General features: G+C 39.9%; 1 protein-coding gene across 1 annotated transcript in view; it reads right to left on the bottom strand.

The window, feature by feature from the left end:
- Csmd1 (CUB and Sushi multiple domains 1) overlaps window positions 1-25054 on the bottom strand; it is a 1205306-nt gene that overhangs the window by 148841 nt on the left and 1031411 nt on the right. Inside the window, exons 28-33 of the mRNA XM_027388213.2 lie at window positions 19193-19331; window positions 16746-16933; window positions 12182-12376; window positions 9093-9209; window positions 5910-6023; window positions 4625-4720 (exon numbers count right to left, since the gene is read on the bottom strand). Of these exons, the coding sequence (XP_027244014.1) occupies window positions 4625-4720; window positions 5910-6023; window positions 9093-9209; window positions 12182-12376; window positions 16746-16933; window positions 19193-19331 (849 nt within the window). The remainder of the gene's footprint in view (window positions 1-4624; window positions 4721-5909; window positions 6024-9092; window positions 9210-12181; window positions 12377-16745; window positions 16934-19192; window positions 19332-25054) is intronic.

Below are 25054 nucleotides of genomic sequence, written 5' to 3'. Positions count from 1 at the left end.
CTGTGCCACCAATGCCCAGCGGGGCATTCTTTCTTTGCTGGGAGTTGAGGACTCTGACCTGACAAGCTGGTTCCAGTTAGGGAATTAATAATTATCAGTGAATTACATAGTTTTACTATGAATGCTCTTGGTAAAAACACAACAAAAAACATTACATTTCACAAGCTCTTGATGCAAAATGTGACTTCCTTAGAAATGCAAAAATCAATTATGCTTTAAGTTGATCAGAGGAGCTAGGAAAGGAACAACAGTGTGTGGCTTCTGGGCTTCATGCAATGAGACTCCAGGTTTCCACTCTTCCCACCCAACCTCAGGGGAACCACACTCCTGCTTCTAGCTCTGATTATTTTTCTGCAGTTTTTTTGTTTGTTTTTCAATGAACTGTGTTAACATCTGTAAAGAGTCTAAGACCTGATAGTAAGTTAGCTAAGGCAGAGCACTGTCCAGATGAGGCTGGGATAGAGTGCTGTCCAGGTATGGCTGGGTCAGGATACTGTCAAGATATTATAGCTGAGGAAGAATTTTTCCCTGTGTGTTTCCAAAAGGCTGTCTGTTGTTTCAGCTGTGACTGGGGTCTAGAGATAGTCACTTGAGGTTAGTTGGTGACCCAGAGCCATGACTCAAAGAGACAGAGCTAGAGTTAACAGCCACTCTCCAGTTGAGTGCTGTGGAGTGCCAGAGAAACATGGCTTTCTCTCACACAAAAGTAGACAGTAGAGTACGCCAGCTTGATGATTTTAGTGACAGTGGTCATCTGGAGGTGGCTGAAAGAGGCCTCAAACTGTACATTGAAATGGACAGGCATAAATGGAAGACAATATAAAACATACTGGGAAATAGTGAAGGAAAAAGCTTGTAGATTCAAGATACCTTTATTCAGATAAATACCAGCCAAATGCAAGCCAGAGCATACCCAGGGGCAGCAAGGCAGGGAGGCCAGAGAGAAGGGGCAGCTGAAGGGGAAGACGAGAGTGTTCCATGTGCTTGTGCTTGCTTAAGAGCCCATTCAGCATCATTCTGACCTCACCTTGACCACGCCTTGACAGGCATGGTCAGGCACACCTTTAGCCAGCCCTTAGGAGGGTGGTTACAGTATCTCCCTACAGACTAGAGACACAGCTCATCAGTTAATAGCAATGGCTACTTTTACAGATGATATGGGTTTGATTCCCAGTACCCATGTACTGTCTGTAACTCCACTCCCAGGGAATCCAATGTCCTTTTCTCATTGTTAAGGGCACTGCATATTGTGGTGTGCAGACATATAAGCATGCAAAACCCCAATACACAAAAAATAAAATGAAGGGTAAAAACCCAAAACAGAGAAACAAAAACCAAACAGTTTACTGGTGAGCATCTCAGCCAATGACTTTAACTTGGACATGATCAGTCACATGCAGCAGACAGTAGGTAAACAAGGAGAGGTAGAGATGGGATCTCCTCCATGCTACTGATAAGTCCTTTTTAAAATTTCATTCCTGTTGCTGTGATAAGAACACCTTGACCTAAAGTGACATAGAGGAAGAAAGGCTTTATTGAGGTTATAATTCCTGGTTACTGATGGGAAGCAACAGGGATAAGAGTATGAGAAAGCAGGTCACACCACACCCACAGTCAAGAGAGACATGAATGCACCCACACTGCACATTTGCCTGCCTGCTTGCTTGCTAGCTTTCTTCACTTCTATACACTCCAGGACCCTCTGCCTTGTTACTACTAGCTGCCTCCAGTGGGATGACAATTACAGCATTAATTAGCAGTCAAGACAATCCCCCATAGATGTGCTTCCATAGATGAGTCCACAGTAATTCCTCATTGAGATGCTCTTCCCTGTTAATTCTAGGCTGTGTACATTGACAGCACAACCAACCATCACTGTCTGTGTTTCTCCAGAAGCTTGGAATATGATAGCATATTTGTTCTCATTGTCTCTACCTTCTCTGCCTAGAAGCAGTCACTTCAGGCTGGGAAGGGAGGAAGGTAGCCAGGACAGCATTTCACACCTGAGTTCCAGGAACACATTTCCTCTCTATCTTGCTGTATATAGCTTTTGTTGGCATCTCAGACGTCCTTCAGAACAGCCTGTCGGCCTGCTAACAGGGGTCAAGCATCCTATAACCTCAGGCCACAAAGTCACTGAGCAATCCAAAGCTTTAATAACATAGGGATGAGTGAAGCTGTCGAGCTGTCACTGGGGCAGGAAAGCACATCTCAGAACATCTGGATACAATAGAGTTCAAATAATGTCTAGCTTCAATATAATTATCTTTTCCAAAACCAGTGCTGGATTGAACTCGGCCTCTGGGTTGAAGATTTTTTTTGCCTATGTGTAGTTTATAAACTGGGTTCACAAGTCTCTCTTTCTTTACCTCCCAAGGATTTAGCTTTGATAAAAGACTGAATTTTGCATAAACTTACTTGTGGAAAGCAGGGAAAGGTGGAGTATAGGGTTTTATAGTGCATTGTATTTGTTAGATTTATTGTTGTACAAGGAAAATGGATTCCTTCTGTAAATGTTTGCTCTCTAGTTTCCTGTAGTTTTACATATTTTTAATGATGATGCATGGCTTTATATAAAGAAACAAAATTTCAGGCCTGGGAGAAAACTCAGCAAGTAAAGTTCTGGCCATACAAGCATGAGGAACTGAGCTCAGAGCTCAGTAAATTAAAATGCAGGGCTCGGAGTTTGCACCTGTAATCCCTGTGGGACCAGCCCTTGAGTTTGCTGTATATTTGGTCTGAATAAGTTTGGGAGGTTTAGGTACAGAGTCAGACCCTGTTTTACAAAGTAAGAAGGAGAGAGACTGAGGAAGACATCTACATCAACCTCTTGCCTCCACACATATGTACACACATGCACTTAGATAAATACATAAAACACAAATACAGACTCCACCACACTGACACATATCCACAAAAATGACTTAGTTCTTTTTTCCAAACACGTCACTTGAGTGTGAACTTGAGGGTAACACAGACCTTGTGTCATTTGCTGCTTATCTGATCAGTGGTCTGATATTTGTCAAAAGCCAGAGAAACCCCCAAATAAAGAATCATAGTGTCAGTAACTTGAATTTATTTTTTAGTGTTAATGTGAATTTTTCAGGAGAAAAAAAATACTTAAAACAAATAGTCTGGTTTTGTCACATAAGAAATGTATATTCTGGATCATGTATCTTCTTTGACAAAGTGATTCCAAACTTATCTGAAAGAAATTTTGTAAACTTCCCTAAATTATAGTTATTCTCTAGCCAAGCCAATTAAAAATATACTGGTCATTAATGCTTAACAAAATTACAACTTTAAAACAATGCAATTACTTTTAATTCCCTAACATCCTTGTTGAAACAACTGCCATAGAAGTGTTTGGAAATAGTCCTCAGGTGTGCTGCCAACATCATTGCAACCTTCTGCCCAGGATGCTTTATAGGAGTTTTGATAATGAAAGCTGAAACTTTTTATAGTGTTTTGAGTAGTACATCAGTGCCGCTGTGTGAGATTTTGAGAATTGAAACACACACATGGTATGACTATCATCCTCCATGCTTTTTTTGGAAAGGCATAATTCTGAGGTAATTTCTGGAGAATTCCATAACAAGGGAAAGGACCACTCAGATATGCAATTTCCCCTTACAATTGTGAGGAAAGCATTTAAGGGTAGATGGTGATCGTCTGGATGGATGAAACTAGCTGGAGAAAAATTAAGAATTGATTTATTGTTCAATTTTTTGGTTGTGTTGAGGGGATCTTGCTACACAACCTGGGAATTCACAATCTTTCTGCCTCAGCCATAGGTGCCAGCATATGAAGTGTGTGGCACCAGGGCTGGAGGGGAGATGCTTTCAGGTTTGGACTGAGTGGAGGCCAGGAGCAGCTCCCTGCTGCACTGTGGGCCATCTGGCTTCATTGCTCTTTGCTTCAAGTTTGTGTAATGAATACTCAAGATCAATTAAAGTGCAATACCTTTTCCACTTTGGGGGGACTTTTAAACAATCCCAGATTTATTTAAATAAGCTCCAAATTAAACAAACAAAAACAAATATAATGGCATGGAACACAGTAGTTAATTTTACAGTGTTGTTCATCCAGAGGAACTGGAATGTAAGTGCCATTCTGTGTCAGGCTTTGTTAGATTATAATTCCAGTTACTTTTCACAACATATATTGTTCTTTTAAACACACATAACACATTTCAATATGTAGATCTAAGTTATTATGAAATATTTACATAATTATATAAATCACTGTATTTTATGACATTTTGTAAGATCTGAAGAGACATACCTAGGTAGTTTAATCAATAATTGTACTGCATTTCTTTTATAATGATAGGAAATAAGATAGTATGGCTTTGAAGTAGGGATACAATTTAATGTGTCCAAATGAAAGCTAATTATTCTTATTAAGTGATTTTATCTCACATATGTAAATGTCCTCAATTCTTTAAATGTCACAAGAATGAAATTTGTTGATTTTTCCTCCGTGTTTGAGGTCCAGGGAGCCCTCTCACCTTGGCACACAAAGTGCAGTGCACAGGGAGACCCTTCATCTCTGCGACAATGCATTGCACAGAGTACCTCCTCACCTTGGCATACAAAGTGCATCACACCGGGAGCCCCCTCACCTTGGTAGACAAAGTGGAAACCCCTCGCAGATGCTCCACTCTTTGCACTGAATCGAAGCAGAATCTGATTTGATGTAGCCAGTGGCAGTGTTTCACCTGGAAATTCAAACAGAGCAAGGATATTCAATGTGATGGTCACATTGGGCTGTGTTGATGGTATTCTCGGAGAAGAGTGGACTTCAAAGTCTACAATAAATGCCTCAAGTTAAATAGAACAAAACTTGATTTAGGGGTTTAAGACCTAAGCACCTTGCTTTTATGGACATCTTAAAAGCCTGTTCTTGATTTGTGGAGTCTAATAAACTGGGCTATGGTCAGGATGGAAGGCTGTCTGTGAAGGACAGGGAATAGGCCCTGTGGCTGACCACACAGGGGGTTTGAGTATTGACAGTCACATGAAGGGCTGAATTTGCCTTCTAGAATCACTTTTATCAGGAGAAAATTGTTTATTTATACAGCAGTTTAAGAAGCATTAAAGGATTCACAAAAGACTTCGGAAATAAGTGTTTAATCATCAAAGCAGACAGCAGATACAGCATCTTGGGAAGTGTCTCCTAAGTGTGTATAAGAATCCCAAGAACCCCAGCTACCAAGATACTGGAGGAAAATCTGTCACTGTGTGTGAGGAGTCGCTTGTCTGTAACTGAGGCATTTGTAGGCATGACATGATATAGTCTTGCTAGAAAGCCACATATATGAGTCATGAAGATTTTGGCGACTCAGGAGATAGAAACCACAAACAAACTAACTTTGATGGATTAAGACCCATGTAGCAATTTTGGGTAAAATAAAAGTTTGCCTAATTCACATAATCAATGCTGAAAAATGAATGATTGAAAATACCAATAAGGGTTTATCCACAGATGAGGGCTGGTAACTGTGCTGAGCTGGCCCAGCAGGATACATGTGTCTGAGAACCTGTGGGAACTGGTGTGTGGACCACCAAGGAACCACGAAATCCATGAATGTTTACTGCATACACATGCTTGGAATTAATCAGGAGAAAATGATAGATTTACCCAGGAGAAGGGGAAAAAGTCAAGTAGAATAGACAACAAAATTCATTATTTTCCTTTCTTTTTCTTAAAAATACCACTTTTGAGATGAATGAAACTTTCTCCACACTCTTAGTAAGTAAAATGCTAAAGACTTCTGAAGTCTACAGACCTATAATTCAAAGGTGATTAAATTTCCTATTCTTCATAATGGGGTGGGGGCTAGGAGTTTAAAACAATCTGTAGAGCTGTATAGTAGAACTCAGTGCAAGATAGCTTTAGAGTTTTACCTGAATGGGACCCAGAGAGAGAGCTGAGAAGTCTAGCCTGTGGGTGGGTTCCATCGAACAACTCAGCCAGGTCATTCAGTGCAGTCTGGAAGTAGGCAAACTGTCCAAACACCACTAGAAAAAGAGGGGAGGGTGGGACATATCCTTATTAAGAGCAAAGGAAAGCTTGTTCAAGCACATTGTCTCTTAGAGGACTGTTATTTCAAGAGTCATAAAATTAAGCATAAATGGGGCCTGAAGAGACAGCTCAGTGGCTAAGGACATGTTCTTGTGGAGGACAGGTGTCTCAACTCTAGTTTTAGGGTATCTTATGCCCTCTTCTGGCCTCTGCAGGCACTGCACACATCTGGTACACAGTCCTATCTGAGGGCACCCACTTGTACACATAAAATAAAATAAATTTTAGCAAACCAAAAACAAGCCTACAGATGCACGGGACTGAGAAATATGCTAGTATTTGTTGTTGATTTTTTTTTTTGAGATAGGGTTTCTCTGTAGCTTTAGCTGTCCTGGAACTTACTCTGTAGTTTCTGTGCTTTCTTAGTTTTGCGTGATTAAAACATTTTATTTCACTTCTTATTCTTTTGATAAAAGAGAGGAATTATTTTATGAATAATTTGAATATTGAGCAGGGCATATTTTTAATAAAGACAGCATTAAGATAATATAAAATATTTATGAAAGCATACTGATTTTTATTATTTATTAGATATATCTTGTTCTATGAAAGATTAGCTAGGTAGGGAGCAAGTTCCATGATACTTTGATACGGAATTAGAAATGTATTAGAATTACTTGTTCACAGTAGCACACTGATAAACAAATGAGCATTAGATTCAGAACCCTGTTTCATGGACTTCTTTAGGTTATTCCATACATTTTCTTTTAAACTTTAGGATATGAAACTCACAGGATATCCCACCTTCAAGTAAAGCAAGCAACACTGGTTGCAATTCAAATTAAATCAATGTTTATATATTAAAATTGATTAAATAAAAGAGCCTCATAATATTTTGAAAACCCAGTGATTGGTTTAGTATTGACATACAAGCCCCAAACAAATTATACTTTATTTGTTTATGTGCAAGATTTAAACAAAGGTCCTTCTAAGTAATAATGAACACAGGACTAAGAAATATGCTAGTATTTGTTGTTGATTTTTTTTTTTTTTGAGATAGGGTTTCTCTGTAGCTTTAGCTGTCCTGTCTGTAGACCAGGCTGACCCCAAACACAGATATCCACCTGCTTCTACCTGGGATTAAAGGTGTATGCCGCCACCACCACCAGGCAAAATATGTTAGCTTTAAGGATAAAAATTCTAGTAGACAAACGTCTATGTGTTGGTAAGATAATGGAGCAGTCTATTATGAGGGTGTGTTTGAAGATACAGGCACACTTTGTAGTGTACAGATATCACAACTCACACATGCGTGCATAGGCACACACACTGAAGCTTGCATTTTGAGATTTTTAACTTCTAAAGAGCAGCACCAAGTGGGCTTGTGGGCTAAGGAGGTTCTCTCAGTCAATGAGGCTCACAAAGGAATTTGTAGTTCAAAGGTTACAGCAGGGTCAACACCTCAGCTCACCCCTGTACACTCTCCACCACTCAACCACCTCCACATAAACTGACTCCTGCTTGAGTTTCCTGCTTAAGAAGACAGTGAGTCACACATGTTTGCTTCCTATTTTCCACCAAACGAACATCAGTAACATTAACTATACTGTGGAAACTCCCAGAACAATAAAGAACTCATTCACACAGCTTTTAGCTGTTACACTCAACACAGAAGCAGGCTCTGCAGCAAACACAGAGGCAGAGCCTGTGATATCTATGGAATTGGGGCAATTCAAGTCATGTAGGGGAGGTCATGACATCTTCCCTGACCAGCATTCGTAAGCCATGATCTCTCTACCCAGGTGAGCATATGGACCTAAGTCATCACCCGAAAGAAGAAAGCCACAGAGCTGTCAACCCTGGCCAGGTCAGGTGTGCTGCAAAACCACCTCAGTGATGTTTCTGGGAGAAGATTCACACAGTATTTAAACAGCAGGTATAAACTCTTGTGTCTGTGTGGAAAGTGGGATATAAGGAAATTCTCCCAGCATACATAAGTAGCAGCATTGTGAAGATGACTGTGTTGTTGGTAGTCTGGAGGTGGGGAGCAGCTGTGAAGGCCCGAGGCAGCTGCAACTTCAGGGTCTGGAAAGACTGGAGCTGAACACACGCCCTTTGCTCAGCAGGGAAACAGGAGCAGAAGGAAACATTCAGCCTGGATCAGACAGGTTATATGCAGGGAGCTCCAGGCTCCTTTTGGATACAAAGACAGAAACTGGGGATCTACAAAGACCTATTTTTTAAAGATTTATTTGTATTTTTAAAATATATATCTGGGTGTGGCTATATGCAACTGAGTGAGGGTGCTTGTGGAGGCCAGAGGCATACAATCACCTCAAACTGCAGTGGGCTCAAGTACACATAGATACACAGACACATGTATGTTAAAATAATACAAAATCCTTTATCTCAAGTACATTCTCACATTAAAATTTATATGTTCCATTTCTGAGTTTGTGACTATCGATTTAATGTAAAGGAAAACTGGCTTATGGATTGCTCCCCCCCCCCTCTGACTGGCCACTGGGGAAAATGAAAATAGCTTATAAGACTGTAAAAGCTATTGTCTGTATTGTCTGGTTTCCTCCAGGGAAGAAGCATTCAGTTATCTATCAACATTCCTGGTCAGGAGGCAGGGTGGACATTGCAAAGAATGTTTTGTGAGTACAAAGCAATCAGGACCCTCTGTCTGTACAACTCAAACTCTCAAGGATGATGCCTCTAGTAGTCGGCTGGGCAGAGGTGTGACTTGTGCTCTTGACCTGTGTGTGCCTCTGCTTCCCATCTGACATTTACAAACAACTGACTGCTAAGCCATTTCTGGGCACAGCATGGGATAGGGCCACATTAATGGCTGAGATATAACTGCCTCCTAGAGAGAAACACGAACACATGAAACCCCACTGGGAAAAGAGCATCAGGGGACAACGTGCAGGGTGGGTTTAGAAAATCTGTTACTTTAGTGAATAGAATTTCTTTTGTATCATTGTGTCCTAATTTTATCAAACAGATCAATGAACTCTAAAGTGTGTGGCAATGAATTAAAAACAATAGCAATTTCTTACCAAATTCCTTGGGCACTGTGATGGAATAGATGCATATCTGACCAGCTGTGTAGTTATGAGGGTAGTTCGGTGACAAAACAACCCCTTCCGATCCCATATACTGGCCTCCACAGGGTGCTGCAAACAAAGCCAGCCAAGAAAGGTGAGCTGTGTATGGGAGGGTGTTGCTACAGGTGACAGCTGAGCCCAGTAGACGCGCATACCCTGCTCATCTCAGAAACAAAACAAGCACGCATGTCAACAGCTGGCCCTGCATGTTAACAAGGGTCAAGGGAGCACCACACAAAGACCCACACCAGGAACAGAAGCTTTCAACTCAAATAAAGACTGGTGTTCTTATCAAGACCTGTCTGAGGAATGTTCAAATAATAATGAATATAGCTATAATACCACTACTAAAAATAATAATAAGGAACTGGATAAAAGACCAGGCACCCAGAGTCCTCTAGTTGACATCAGTCATCAGACTTTTCTGAGATATGAAGTTTAAAACATGAAGAAGCGACCACACCTTTTAAGTTTTGTTTGTTTTCATTTTGTCTTTCATGGGTACCCTTTTGTGGCTGCTTTACATGAGCTAAAGATAAAAAGACCATGGCTTAAGGTGAGGGAAGAGATAAGGGGGGAGAGAAAGTGAACTTATTCTTGGGGTGTTTGTGCATCTATGTGTATATGTATTTGTGTGTACATTTTTATATGTGTCTCTGTGTGTATGTGTATGTATGTGCATGCATGTGTATATACATGTATGTGTATATGCATGAGTGTATGTGAGTATGTCTGTGTAAGTGTATGTATGTGTATGTTGTATGTGTGCATGTGTATGTATGTGTATTTGTGTATATATTCATGTATGTGCTTGCATGAATGTGTACATATGTGTGTATATATGCATGCCTGTGTGTATTATGTGTGCTTGTGTGTATATACAAATGTATTTGTGTCTATATAGATATGTATGTGTGCATGTGAATGTGTATGTATATGCATACCTGTGTATGTGTGTACACATGCATGTTTGTGTGTGTGCATACTGTGAGGTTATATGGACCTTTTCCTCCTCCTGATAATCTTACTAACTTTGCTGCTCCTTTTCGGTGGTCAAAACTATTTAGATACTGGCATCCAACTGTGGATCCATTATTTGTTCAGGTTGTGAGTTAAGTCACTAACACTGGCATCTTGTATGTGATATCAGGAGGGGCTGCCACCTGCTCTTCCTTTCATCTGTGTGGCTGGGAATCAGGCACCAGGACTGAGCTTCCTGTAACACCCTGGCCCTTTCTGCTGTCCTGTACCATTTGATGGCTCTTTGTCCTAGGGGCAACACCACTGACTTAAATTCAAAACTGCTTCTAGAACGTGAGAAACTTTGTTTCTTTCTAAGGTTCTTTCTTCCTTTTTTGTTATAAATATTGGCTCATACTTAAATGTATAAGTTAATGAATTTCACCAGATGCACATACCATACTTGGTACTTTGAACGGAATCCCCCCTCTCTCTTTTTCCCTCCTTCCTTCCTCCTGGCCTCCTTCCCATTCAATACATTTTACAGTTCATTTATTCTTGATATGGCAATTTTCAAGTGGTTTAAAAAAGAAATTAAAGATATCATGTTTAATCTGTTAAGTGTTAATTAGCATACAGTTAGCTCCTAATGGACAAACAGGACATTTTCCATGATTAATAAACTCTGCAGAATGTGGTCATGCAAATGGGAAGGCACTTGTTACTGGTTTTCTGAGAGAGTTAATTGGAATACTTCCCCCAATCCTGCATTGTGTGACTTCTCAGGCTCACCTCTTACCACAGGACAATAACTCACAAATCTGACAGTGTCAACCCATTCAAGGGTAACCAGGAAAGGCTTACCTAACTTAAAAGAACACATCATTAGTTCTGATATTTTGTTTCCTAGTAGTTTTATTGTCCCAAATTATCTACCATGACTATTGTGCTGGCCAATTGACACAAGCCAGGCTCATTTGAGAAGAAGAACCTTCAATTGAGAAACAAACAAACACCTCCATCAGACTGATCTTTGGGAAAGCCTGTGGTACATTTTCTTGATTGATGGTTGATGTGGGAGGGTCCAGGTCACTGTGGGTGGTGTCATCTCTGGGAACATGGTCTTGATTGGATAACAGAACTGGCTGAGCAGGTCATGGGGAGGAAGCTGATATGTAGAGTTCCTTCATGACTTTTATGTCAGCTCTGCTCCCAGGTTCCTGCCCTGAGTTCCCTCAAAGATGAGAGGGTGACCTGAGAGTTTTAAGTGGAAATTAACCCTTTCCCTGCAAGTTGCTTTTGATCCTGGCGTGATAGTACAAAAAAGAGAAACCCTAACAGAGACAAGTATTTTACAATTTGTAAATGTTAATGCCAATTCCCCTTTTGAATGGAGGATATTTGGGTATAACTAATCCCAGAGTGGAAGTTTCCAGTGAGATTCTGTGACTCTGGACAACAGTGTAAACAGGTGATTGTCATTTCTACCTTGGCTATGTCAGTTCAACCTGGGTATTTCAGGAAAAGCCTCATTTTCTCAAAAGTTTGTGAGCCATATGTCTAAAATTAAGTATAAAGGATGGAAACTTATTTTATTTTAGCTCAGACGTATGAAATCCAAACTTTTTTTTGCTATTAGCCTATTCCTATTTATCATCTAACTATATCACCTACCTACCAATCTGTCTGTCTGTCTATCCACCCACCCACCAACCCATTTATCTAACCCACCCGTCTATCTAATCTATCTGTCTATTTACCATCTAGCTTATCTGTCATCTATATTCATCTCTTTATTTTGAACTTTTTGGAGAATGTTACCATGTACCTCATGTGGATTGGGTGGAAAAGTGAACAAAACAGACACAAAAATTTCAAACCACCTCACTAAAATAAAAAAAAATTGCCTTGTTCATTTACAATGAGCCGGCTAAGTAACTAAGGGCTGTCCTAGGGACTTAGCAGTAATTGCCTAAGTGAATGGCCCTCACCTTGCCTGGGCATTATAGACCTGGACTGTGAGACTATATTTAAAGTAAAATATTTCACAGAAGGAAGGAGTGAAGTTGAGACAGACATACCTTGGCAGGCAGGCAGTGCCCGGTCCCAAGAGGGCTTCCCATCAGGTCCTGTCACACATTCGATGGATGATGGATCCACAATTGTGTAGCCAGAATCACATTGATAGGTAACTGTGGAGCCCAGCTTGAAGTCAGTTCCAATCCTTGTCCCATTCATTATGTTCCCAGGGTCAAAGCAAGCTTCCCGGGGCTTCTCTGAAAAAGAAAGAGCAAGTGTGCCATGATTGTGTATGTGAGTAGTCATTCCCCTTCTTTCTTTTCTTACTTCACTCAAGATCCACCAGTGTCCAGCATGGGAAAAAGGGCTTAAAAACATTCATTTATCAACTAATGACCATGTTAGCTTATGAGTTCACAGCAGGGAATTCTTTTCCAATAAATAAATGATATTTACTCTCTTAAAAATGACATTTACATCACAGAGTGATATAAAATTATTTTCATGTAAGCAAAGAGATGGTGTTTGTGTGATTTATAGTTTATAAGTTGTTGAGGGTCTAATTGGTGTGCATTTTAAAATTTGTGTGATTTACAGTTTATAAATTGTTGAGGATCTAATTGGTGTGCATTTTAAAACAGATTGAGGAAGAGTTGAGGTTCATTTTCCAACTTGTCCCTGACGCATCCAATGTGAACTTGTTGCACACTTTCAAAATGATAACTTGGTTTCATAGAAGGAAAACTGTAGAGTCCCTGAAAATTAAGTGCACCTTCTCATTTCTACACAGACAAATTTGAGTCAGAAACTCTGAAAGTGCTCTGAATTAGAGTTCTTGGGGCTGATACTCAACACTGAAGACTGTCAAGTATAGCAGCAAAATGTCATCTGAATGACAGCTATCAAATGTGACATCTGGTGTGTGACAGTTGCCCCATGATATCATCTTAATTGCAGTAACAGTGGTGACTCACTGAGGGTGTACCCATGCCAGCCTGAGTTGAGCTCCATGCCAGTAGTTACCATCCTTCTGCAATGTAAGTGCTGACAATCTGGGGTTCAGATCCAGGCAGGGCACTCCCAAGGCCATACTAGTGAGCACTAACCCTGTAGCCACTGACCACAAGGCCCGGCATTGGTTTCATGTAAGTTCTGTCCGGACACTCAGAGTTTGTTGCTATGTAATATTTTTCACTCAAAATATCAATAAATCAATGAATATATGTTTATAACCATGTGTTCTGTGAAATTCTAGATTTGATTCATGCTTTGTTTACTAAACATATCTTTATTCTTCACGCCACTGTAAGAGGGCCTAGAAAGGCTGAGTTCTGTGGAAGTGAACTTCTCAGGCTTCCCAGTGGGTGAGACAGATGGTAGAGGACACTATTCAGCTCAATGTTATGGCCATCTCTTTGGAGGTTTAGGAGGGATAGGGAATAATGAGGTTATTAGGATTGGTTTAGGCTCTCGGATAACTTCAAAGTACATAAAAGCTCTTTTTCTTTTGAAAACTCTGCCTCTGTGAAAACTTCATAAATGCCAGTTATATTATCTACTACAGAAAATCAAGTGTCAATCATATATGCAGGGAACTTTGGGATATACAAACACTATACTGAATTCTGTTTTTTTTTTTTGTATTTTTGGTTTGGGATAAAGACTGGTGATGCTATTTTTATTTCTTCCTGATCACGGTCAGCATGTTGTTCATCACCCAGCTGAGCAATTGCATGACTTAATCTCAGGAGAGAGTCAGGTGTGCAAGAGAGAGAAAGGTATGGAGTTGGTTTAAAAATACACCCAGGGCATAGATGACATGTAGTTACTGGGAAAGGAAATATCAAATAAATGTCACATCTTGGGGAGTCCATGGAAAGTACAGGAGTCCTGTTTCACTGTTTTATTCATTAGTTTTCATTATTTTCAGTTATATTTTTAACACTCTGTGCATCAACACCAACAAGGGGAGAGTCCCTTGTAGATATTCTCCCAATCTATATAGTATGTTATAGCTGAATGTACCATAGACACTGTCTGTTATGATTATTTATTAAATTAAGAAAATCAATTCACGTTTACACAATTTGGTCAACAATATCAGTTTATCTGAAAATTCTGCTATCAGTGGTCCCTTAGCAAGCAGTTGATAGGCAAAGATCAATGTCTCCAATTGCCTTACTGAAAACATATTTGGATATGCCAAATGGTAGTTGACATTCTCATGTCTTTAGAGTAGCCTTGAAGCCATGTAGACCACCAGATATTTAAGCAAATAAAGAACAAAAAATAACTAGAACTGTTATTCTTCATTCCTCGTTTGCTTATATACATCAGTGTTGCCCCACTTCATCATTCATGGAGTGATTCAAGATACTGCAAGCACTGATTGTTTGCAAGAATCACCCTTGCTTCATTACAAAGGGAACATTTCCTGTGTGTCAATCACAGTAGACCCATGGCCTTGCCTTTCTTTCTGATTCTCTTTTGCTATAAATCTCTTTCAGACCCAGTGTGGCTTAGTAAGGCCTGGCTTACACAGCTCTCTACTTCATGCCACTAATTGAGAGTTGGAGACAGGTTTGCCTTCAAGCAACTGCCTCTAATCTTGTGGCTCTATTTAACCACTGTCAGTTCTGAGTGTACAGTGATAAATCACAGCCCGTTTTCTGCTTACATTTCTGCTATGTTTTCTAATTAGATGGCTTCATACTGGTGTGTTTTTTCTGTTGTTCCTGTCTGTTCCATTTAGGAATACCTTTGGAAATTCCTGCTTGGTATAACAAATTGGTGGTACACGTAGGGCCTCTGGGGTGGCTGTTTTGATAAAGTGTAGTGAACCTTGGTGGATTCCATGGCAGGCGAGGGTGACCTAGGTGGACAAACATGCCAGGCAGACAGAGGTTAGTGAGAAGTTTTATTACAAAGGGAAGGTGGGTGGGGGGAGGAAAAAGAAAAGACGTAAAGAGACACACAGACAGGATAGAAGAGAAGTGAGAGACAGGAAAAGTCTTGTTTGCCCCAGGGGAACAGCAGGAAATAGAGTGATAAAGAGACAGGGAAAAAGAGAAAAGCAGGAAAGAGAGAGCAGAAACAGCTGGAAAGAGGAGCCAGAAAGAGAATGTAAATGGACAGAGGTCTTTCTTTTAAAGGGGTCCTTTGCACCTTGGCTGACCAGGGGAATGCCTGAGTGCATTCTGCCAGGTGTCAGGGGCAGGCCAGCATAGTGCCTGAACCCTTACAGTAGCTGCATGGTGAGGCTGCCCTGGGACACATCCTGTTCCATCATATCTAGCAACTGTCTCTGCAGTCTGTTGCACTCACCCTGGGATCACTTGTCCTTGCCAGTGCAGTGGCACCAATTCTGTTAGCCGCTGGAGAGTCTTTTCCACTAACTTTTCAAGAACATGTTTCAAATATTAAGAACTACAAATACCCAATTAAAAGATGGTTGTTTGGAAACATGAACCCAAATGAAGAAGCCATCCTTACCTCTGGTTATTGTAACTTTATATACCTTGCTTTAGTGGACCTTGTCTTGAGTATCTGCCTACACTGTAGCTATTGTAGATTAGGAACAGGCTTGGTGAGGGTCATCTAGAATCTTCTGAATATGTGTGTCCTTCGATGAGGTGCAAACGCATAAGAGACATTCTCATCACTCCCAAACACAGCGATTTCAACTCTAGAGGCATTGGCTCAACTAACTGTGTCATTTTTTTTTTTTACGAGGAATTTTAATAAAGGCTCTGTGTTTATGGATTTTGAGATTTTAAACATTTATTTTTTTAAAGTTAGAGCCTTGTAAAGCAATAAAAATCTATTGAAATGGTGACTGAGAAAAACATACCATTTTATCTTACTTTGCAATTTTCAGTACAAATTTATTTATTTTTATCCAAATCCTTATTACAACTGATGATATAAGGCTAAATTCTGTCTAATTATTGCTGTCTTAATCTCTCTCTTCCTTCAATCACAAAGGAACTCATGCTGCAGAAGGACATTTGTTTTCATGGACTCTGCATCAAGTACACTCAGGGTTGCATGTCGCTTTTGTTCTTTTCTTTGGATATGATAGACCACAAATCACCAGTGGGTTGTGGATCTGAGTATTGGCCACATGAATGTCTGCTTGGGCTAGAGCTTCCCATCAAGTATGCACCCATAGGTGAGGAAGACACAGAGGGTGATAGAGAGTACCCTAGTGGGAAAGACTGAGGCACAACTATTTCAATGAATTTAAATGTAGGCATCTTAAGGAAACAAATAAGAAAATGCCAACACATATCAAAACAATTCTTAAATGCCATCAAACCATTATTGCACATGTCATAATCTATCCTCAGGTGACAATGCACCTGGAAAAACTTTTCCCTGCTATTTTTGCTCCTTTTCCCTCAGAGATAGAAATAGGTTTTTTTTTTTTTTTAACACATGAAAGGCAGGGTTCTGTTCTTCAGAAAGACCATATATACACATGCACACACATGCAGGAATGCATGACACCCATACATGCAAGTCAGGAACATGTTCTTGAGATACAAAATCTCCTGGAGAAATACTGAGAGCAGGAGCAGTCTCTGATGCAAGTTAAATTTCCCACAAATCCATCTCATCACATACCTTTAAATTCAATGGCAAACCCTGACAGGCCAACTGAAGCATCACTCCTGAATGCCAGGAAGAGGCTGTTACCACTGCTCTCAATCCGCTCTGGGGCCTGGGAGCCCTGGAAGCTTCCGATCAGGGGGCTGTTGGAGTCCTCCCCTTCATAGATATGCAGGAAGTCATAGCTCGGCTCCATGCTAAAACTACAAGAAAGGAGAGTGTCATCTATGTCTCCAACACAAACTCACACCAAACAATAAAAGCCTCACAGTGAGCTTTTGGGAACACATCACAGTTTAGTTTGCTTTTACATAATAATTTAAATTATTACAAAATCAAAATGAAAACAGGAACCAAGCACCATGCTAAATTAGAAGTATCATTTGTAATAAGTACTATCAATGTTTCCCATATTGCTATCATATCCACTAGTAGACAATTTTGAATGGAGCTAAAATAAGGAAAGTTAGAGTACTATGGGTGTGGTACCCTTCACTATCCACATGAACTTGCTAAAGAAGGGCAACTTGAAAGAGACCAGACTTAAAAGCAATGGCTTTCCAGCGAATCTTGATTATTAGGTGGATATTTTGATATTTAAAATGTATGTACTTTTCACTGCTGTCTATGAATAAAAGTTAAGAATCAAAAACCTCTCACTGGTCCACTTTTACATTAAAAACTATAATAATCTTTGTTTCCTTAAGTAAGTGAATCAGTGCTTATGGTTTCTACATAGGCAGAGCACAGATATTTCTTATCAGGGACCAAATATTCCAACAAATCTCCTATTTCTTCATTCTCTCCCTCCTTCCCACTTTCTGTGTTTCTCTCCCCCCTCTTTATTCTCTTTATCTTCTTTTCTGACATCAACATCTACTCCATATTAATACTTGAATCATCTTTCCCCTAGGGGCCCAATGACATCACTGTTGTCTTAAAAAATCTATTTGTAAATGTATAAATTTGTAAAACTAAATTTTATTTGCAAGTTTGCCGGTATTAGAGATGATAGAGGAAATGCAGAGGTTCCAAAGCTCATGGAGTTAGTGGAAGCACAAATACCATGTGGGATTTTATTGGAAGAATAATTTTAGCCATGGTCATTTTCCTGGGTAATTCTAGAATCTGTTCCTGTGCCCTTCCCAATATCTATCGAGGCTGATTATGAGCACAATTACCTACTGAACACTGAAATACAATCAGACATAGGAAAGAAAGAAAAAACACATTCTGAACTGAACATCTTTTTAAGTAGATAATACTTTGGGTGTAGAACACTGGTATCTAATTTACAATTAATTCCAGGTCCCTTTGTAACAATCAGGCTTATTTCCATTTACCATAGCATCAAAAACCTAGAGTGCTAAGTAACTTCCCTGGGTCTAACCCAGTCTATGCAGTGGGTTTGTATTCCTGTGAATATACATCACTATACAGTCCACGGACAGTGATAAACATTGCTCCTCACAGTCACCAATGCCAGCATACACTTGCTGTGGTCCTAGAATGCTCTCCTCCAATTTTTCCCAATGTTAGACTCCCACCCTCCTCACAAGAGTGCATCAGAAATCAGTCTTCTGGGAGAGTCCTTTGTGTTGCCAGACTCTACCAGAGTCCTCCAAAGATTGGGTTTGCTGTCCACATATGGAGGCCTCAGAACAGCATCTTTAATTCCTCCTATTTGAGCATCCTTGTCCCTACACAGCATTGTGCTCATATCTTGGTGGTCCAAGAATGGCCTAGTTGGAAGCAGTAATACTGTAATCCATAAGCCCCACCTATATGACTAAATGTCAATGAATAAGGCCCCTTGTTTAAAAGGTTCCAAATATCCCCCAAACAGCTGGTGCTGAAGGGCTAAGACATAAGGAGGTGGAGGACACTTCACATTTAAGACATAACCACAATGGAACTGATTTCAATAAATCTTTATCATCCTGAACTTTTACCATCTAGTGTAGCAGGTGTGAATGTCTGTTTCTTAGACACTGATGTCTAGAATTCACACCCTAGAGCCAGCAGACAAAGTCTGTGGAATTTTCTGTTTTTATGTCCACATCATCTCAACAGTTTTAATGATGGTGACAACATTGCTTTGAGGTCTGTCAGACACAACATGCATGGGAAGGAATCAGCGTTCACAAACTGCATTCCCGCATCTCCACAGCATGGTTTCCACAAAAGGTCTTAATATTCTGCAAATGAAGCCTTGATGTACAGAACACCCGTGGGCTGGACAGTGGTGTGAGAAAGAAATTCATGCATGTCGTACATGCAGAGCATTGACCATCAAGGCAAAATCTCTCAGCTCTGGTCACCCTGCCTCTGACTGGGTATCTGCTGGACACTGAGCTGACAGCTCACTAAATGTAAAGTCGGACACTCCAAGGTGACAAATACAGGGAGCTGGACATGGCATTAAAATCCTACTAAAAAGAGGTAGTCTGCACCAGACATACCTTTTGAATATCAAGGCAATGACAAAGTCCGGGGTCACCTTAATTCTCCAGTCACACTCCTTCCCAGGAGGGTACGGCTGTGGGTAGTTAGGGGATAGAATCACTCCCGCCGGGCCTGTCAGGTTCCCACCGCAAGCAGCTGTCATGGAACAAAGTCATAGGGGGAAAATTAGAGCAGAGATCCACAACGCTGAGCACAGGCAGGCAATTCTTTGTAGAAAGGGTGTAATTGTCAGAACAGCCATCTAAGACTTGCCTACAAATATTGGGGCAAGTTATCAAAACCCATAAAGACTGTACCTTTCCTTGTGATTCTTGAGGATTTTAGATTATACTTCTTCCTGTCTTTAGGGAGAATTCTTAAACTAACTACCCATCCCCCTATCTCTCTTCTTCTTCTCTCTCTATGTATTTACTTTATCTATTTATTTTTGAGGTTCTCATTCTGTGGTCCAGGCTGTCCTGGAACTCACACTGTAGCTCAGGCTGGCCTTGAAGCCACCATGATTCTCATGCCTCCCAAGTGTAAGGATTACAGGTGTGAGCCTTCATCTCCGGCTATGCTTTATATGATTATAACTGGCAAAAAATATTTTTATGACTTTAATTTTATTCAAATAAATTGAACAGTCTACTTAACCCTCACACCTTGTAAACATGCATGCACATACATTGCATGTATGTCCTTATATTCAAAACTTGATATAAAACTCTTTTTGAATGTCACCATATGATTTCAATGCTTCTGCCACCATTTTGCATCAGTTTACAAAGTCAGTGAACCCTCTAGAACACAGGCTTTGAGTGACATGATGATCACCCTGCCAACCTTTCTTTTTGTCTACTATCCAGGGCACTTCATTCATTGTAAACTCTCAGAAAACTGAGTGATTACATCACATTTTAAGTGATGTAATCATTTTAAGTGTGGCACTGGGCTTCTCTCCCCACAGGATCAAAACAACAGAACAAACAGAGAACATGTAAATGATATTTAGGGAAGGCCATGGTGGGGGCTTATCTGTAACACTTCCCCATAGAGACAGTGCATGATCATAGAGCTTAGATACTATTGTTGAGACCTGTAGGGTAAATATTGAGTGATCCTAGAGGTTACCAGTTATGATTAAACTGCATTCACATTTACTCAAGTTGGCTATTGACCACAGGACTTCGTGTTGTTAGTGGGGTAATTTTGGTTCCTAGAATATGAAGATATCCTGTATCATTCCATATACTAAATAAAATGTCTGCTAAATCTCTACCATACAGGAATTGTTCAAACATTGCAAATAGGTAAGTTCCCATATTTAAGGTGTTGATGCTGTCATATACTTCATGGTTCTTAAGCAAATTCTGTGGTTTGTGACTAAGTTGTTTTAAAATAATCAGTCGGATTAAAACACAGAATTCCTCCTAAATTATAGGCATTTCACATCATTGACAATATAAATACATATGCATATTTCGGTCTAAATAAATAAATAATAAATATCCTAATTGGCCATCCTTTTCCCCTCCTCTACAAAAAAGATTTGCTTTTTGTAAATAAAATTAAAGAAGGTGGAAGAATGTAGTCCACTGTTTTCAGTAATGGCTATGTCATTAAACAGTCACTTAACATTCCTGAAAATCCAATTCTTCAAAACAAGAAATACAATGAAATGGTCATGCTTTGCAATAAACTCAGTCTGATCAATGCAAACCCTGAATGCTACAATTGTACACTGAAGTTCCATGAGACATGTTGACAGACAATGAAGCCCCATATCTGCTGGTATGCAGTTCATCTTAATAATGATGTGGTCATTGCCCTGTGGTCCCTTCATTGCCCTCATTGAGAGTCTTTCCCCCAGCACTCATGATGGTTGCTCACAGAATCTGGGATGAGGAGCTGAATCTGATAGGTCAGCCATGCTAATGTAGAGGTGTGGAAGTGGAGGTGCCTGAAAGCTGGGAAGATTCTATTCTATACAGGACCTAGGAGATGAAAAGTGACAGATTCGGGACACTATCACAGAGGGATGCACATGATATGATTCAAATATTGACTGAAAGGAAATACAGGGAATTTGGTCCTTCCTGCCAGTCCCAGGAGCTCCATCAAATTAGGGTGTTAATGCTGAGTGTGATGGTAAGTGGCACCATTCTCTCTGGGGCTGGAATCCTTCATCTGAGCCTCATTAGGCTTTAATTAGAGAGTCTTTTTGATAGAATTAGAGTTTAAAAGATGCAGTTCAGAGGTTCTAGGAACTCCACGTGGACAGGGTCCACAAAGTGTGCTCAGTTCCATCTGTACCACAAGCCTATCCACACAGGTCAGTTCCTACTCCATCCAGCTCACAAGCAGTGCTCACTCAAATGGGACAGCCAGCATCACTGCACAAAACACTGGGGCACTCACACCATTCAGAGACATACTGAGTCTTTAAATAGTCATCCTGTGGGTGGGGCCAGCTCCAGCCATCAAATAGTGCCTGCCAATCGAAGACACATTGATGCCTTTTAAAGCTCTGTAGAATTTGGACCTCGGGGGGAAAAAGACAAAGCAAAAACTGGAGGGTTTTGAGGGACAGAACATATTATTCCAATTATAAAAATTCTGTGTGCTGTAGTCTGGAGACCTTATTCCTTAAGACTCAGCTGTATTTCTGAAGAGAAGGCTCACAAATAAAGTACACAGTGTATAAGGTTGAGGACCCAAGTTTACTCCCTGGGTACTCCTATAAGGCTGATCATGGCCATAGACAATTTAAGTTCAGTGATGATGTAGGAAGGTGAAGATGGCTAGATTTCAGGGGCTTGCTATCCAGTCTGTCTAGCCAAACTGGTGAACTCAAGGAGCAAAGAGACTCTGTCTCAGAAACTAAGATGGTTAAAGAAGACACCTGATATTGATTTCTGAGCATGCATAGATGAGTACAATCACATAAATACTCATACATGTGCATTCCCACACTCCCCACATAACACACATACATATGTGTTTACACACACAACACATATAACACCCAACACACACACAAAACCCATACAAAAACAGACACAGAGATGCACATATAAAACCCATCACACACCCCCACACACATACATACACACACAACACCCACAGCTAAGCTATAAAAGCCCCAAAGAGAAGTTCCATTGTTGGGCGGGGGGAGGGGGGCAAGAAGATTGGCAAGAAAGCAGATCTTGAGAAAATTAACAGCAGATCCTGAAAAATGTGTGATAGATGTGTCATGGGAAACCAGTGTCATATCAGGAAAGACTGAACAGAAAAGGAGCTGGAATACACAAAGAGAGAAGGTCACATTCATGATGAGGGGAGGGGACAGGAAGGTAGCTGGCCAGTTTGGAAAAAACTCCACTACCATCACCACCACCACCAAACAAACCAACCAGTCACACAACCAGGAATCAAATGAAAAGATATGGAAATTAAAACAAGAACAATATATCATATCACTTTCTGGCCATACAATAAGGTTAAGAACTAGCCTAAGTTGTGATTTTCTGATTAGAGCAAATAAGCAAACATGGCCAATGACAAGTGGAGTTGGTGTAAATATTCCGATAGATTTTTTTTTTGGCAGGGGGACAGTGTCTTAAAGAGGTAAGTCTGAAGAAAGACAGCATTCCTCTACAATCATGGATATATTATGGTTCACTGCAAAGAAGGGAACTTCACTGAGCACTTATACAGAAATGGTGGGTCCAACAAAGGCTGTGCTGATGAGATATTAGACAGTGTTACTGTTATAGACAGAGGGGCTATGCTCAGAGATACCGCACAGCCACTAAGAATCTGGTAGAAAACAAAATTGCACCCAAAACACCATGTACTGCAAAGTTAGTATTTGGGCAGGAAGTGTTTAAATTATTTTAAGGTAAAATCTATACATAGGCTTATGAATCTTATTGATGTATATTTGTGGTAATAGCAAATGTCTCCAGGCAAAAAGTCATCTCTTTTTACTTCTTGCTTTGCCACAGCTTATAAAATGCTTGCAATAAACATGTATTATCTCCAAATAAGATAAAAGAAAGTTTTAAAAGATGTTGCCTGTTGAGTAAAGGATCTATACGGGAGCTCATCCACAGTCAGCCTAGGCATCACTCTGGAAACATGCTGCAGGGGACACAACCCTCACCTCTAAAAAGTGAAATTCACAGTGTAATGAAGAGATAGCATCTGCCTTTCTGTCACACAACATCTATCCGTGTAGACAGGTCTAGTCCCTCAAACACCTGACTATTCAATTGCTGCAAATGATTTCCATTTGTCCTTGGAAGTACTGCTCAGGACCCAGAAGGACAACCAGTGCTTTTTGCTGAGCTGTGTGCTTTTTACTTCTTACTAAAAATGAGGTAAGTGAGAGATGGTTATGTCAAAGGTACAGCGTATCAAGGAAAGTGGTCAAATTTTACAATTACCTCCTTCTTGAATGTAGAAAGGAAAATTTGCCTTTCAGAGGTCAACTTAAAATTGCTTTTTAAGATTTTCCTCCATGAGGTAAAAAATATAAAATGGAGAGAAATAAAATAATTTAAACAACATGGACAGACACACACATATAATACATATGTACACACAACAACTCATAAAACATTCAAACACATGGACCCATAAAAACACAGGCACAGAACTAAGTATACAACATGCACAAAATAGGCATATAACACACATATGGATATATATATATATATATATATATATATAATATATATATATATACACACACACAATATAAGTACACACATACACCACAGCTGATCCATAAAGGGCAGATGTAGAAGCTCCATTTTCAGGCACCTTCACAAAAAGGGGTTTACAATGACAGCTGCGTTTATTACATTTTGACAAGTATCAAAAGTTTCACAAGCCTCCTGTTAACAGGGCGAGCAATGAAAACTGAGGGTTCTCACAGTGAGGGCTATGGAGGCATAGAGAAGCCTACTGGACAGGGATAGTGTTCCTCCAAGCTGGGTGCTAATGAGTAGAGCCCGTGAATCACATCAGTCTTCAAGGACAGCAGAGAGTCCTTCACATCTCTGCCACAGCCTTTTGTCACAGGTCAATTTCATTTTTATATCATCATGCAGAATATCTAGAAGTACCAACTACACTAAATAGTTCATTAAAAACGAAGTTTAGTTAAGTTACGTTTTGGAATTATGACTGAGTACTCTAAATAGGTATTTTTTGTTAAAATACTTAACAGAGTGAAGGACAATTTACATATAATTCCTATTTTATATGAAAATCTACTTGCCTAAAATCATATTTGTGAAAGATCACCTTAGATGTCTATTAAGACATTAGCTGGCAAAGCCATTTATTACTACATTAATAAGTTGGGCAGGGAATTTTAATTCGTGTTATACACAGTTTTATTCTCTATTTTCATTTCCCCCAGAGGCAGTATAATTTCTGCTTTTCAGGAGCCTATCTAAAACGTACAGATATTATAGAAAAACATACTTCTGAAGAGCTTTGTGGTAGTAGGTTTGCTTGAAGGTGTGTTTTATATTAAAAATGAGGTCAGCAGTGTGGGCTTAGAAATTTTGAGCCATGTAAAATTTTAAGTCATACCAGTTTGGTTGATATATATTTACATAAGAACTCTTAAGGACAAGAAATGCTAGATAAATGTCAATTATTGTACATTAAGGAAATGGCATCCTTTAGTTCATCTAATAAAATAAAGGTTTGCAATAAAACTTCAGTACTGTTTGAGAGAGCCCGAGGCCATTTAAGAAGCCCCTGAAATGTCCTCCTGAAAAAACAAAACATTAGCAGGCTGGTTTGAAGGGTAGACTGCATTCATTTCCAAGCATGACATTTCCACTTCCTGGGTCCAG

This window comes from Cricetulus griseus (assembly GCF_003668045.3).
Source record: "Cricetulus griseus strain 17A/GY chromosome 1 unlocalized genomic scaffold, alternate assembly CriGri-PICRH-1.0 chr1_1, whole genome shotgun sequence".
NCBI lineage: Eukaryota > Metazoa > Chordata > Mammalia > Rodentia > Cricetidae > Cricetulus > Cricetulus griseus.
Note: the sequence above shows the minus strand (reverse complement) of the source record. Positions and strands in the feature narration are given on the sequence as shown.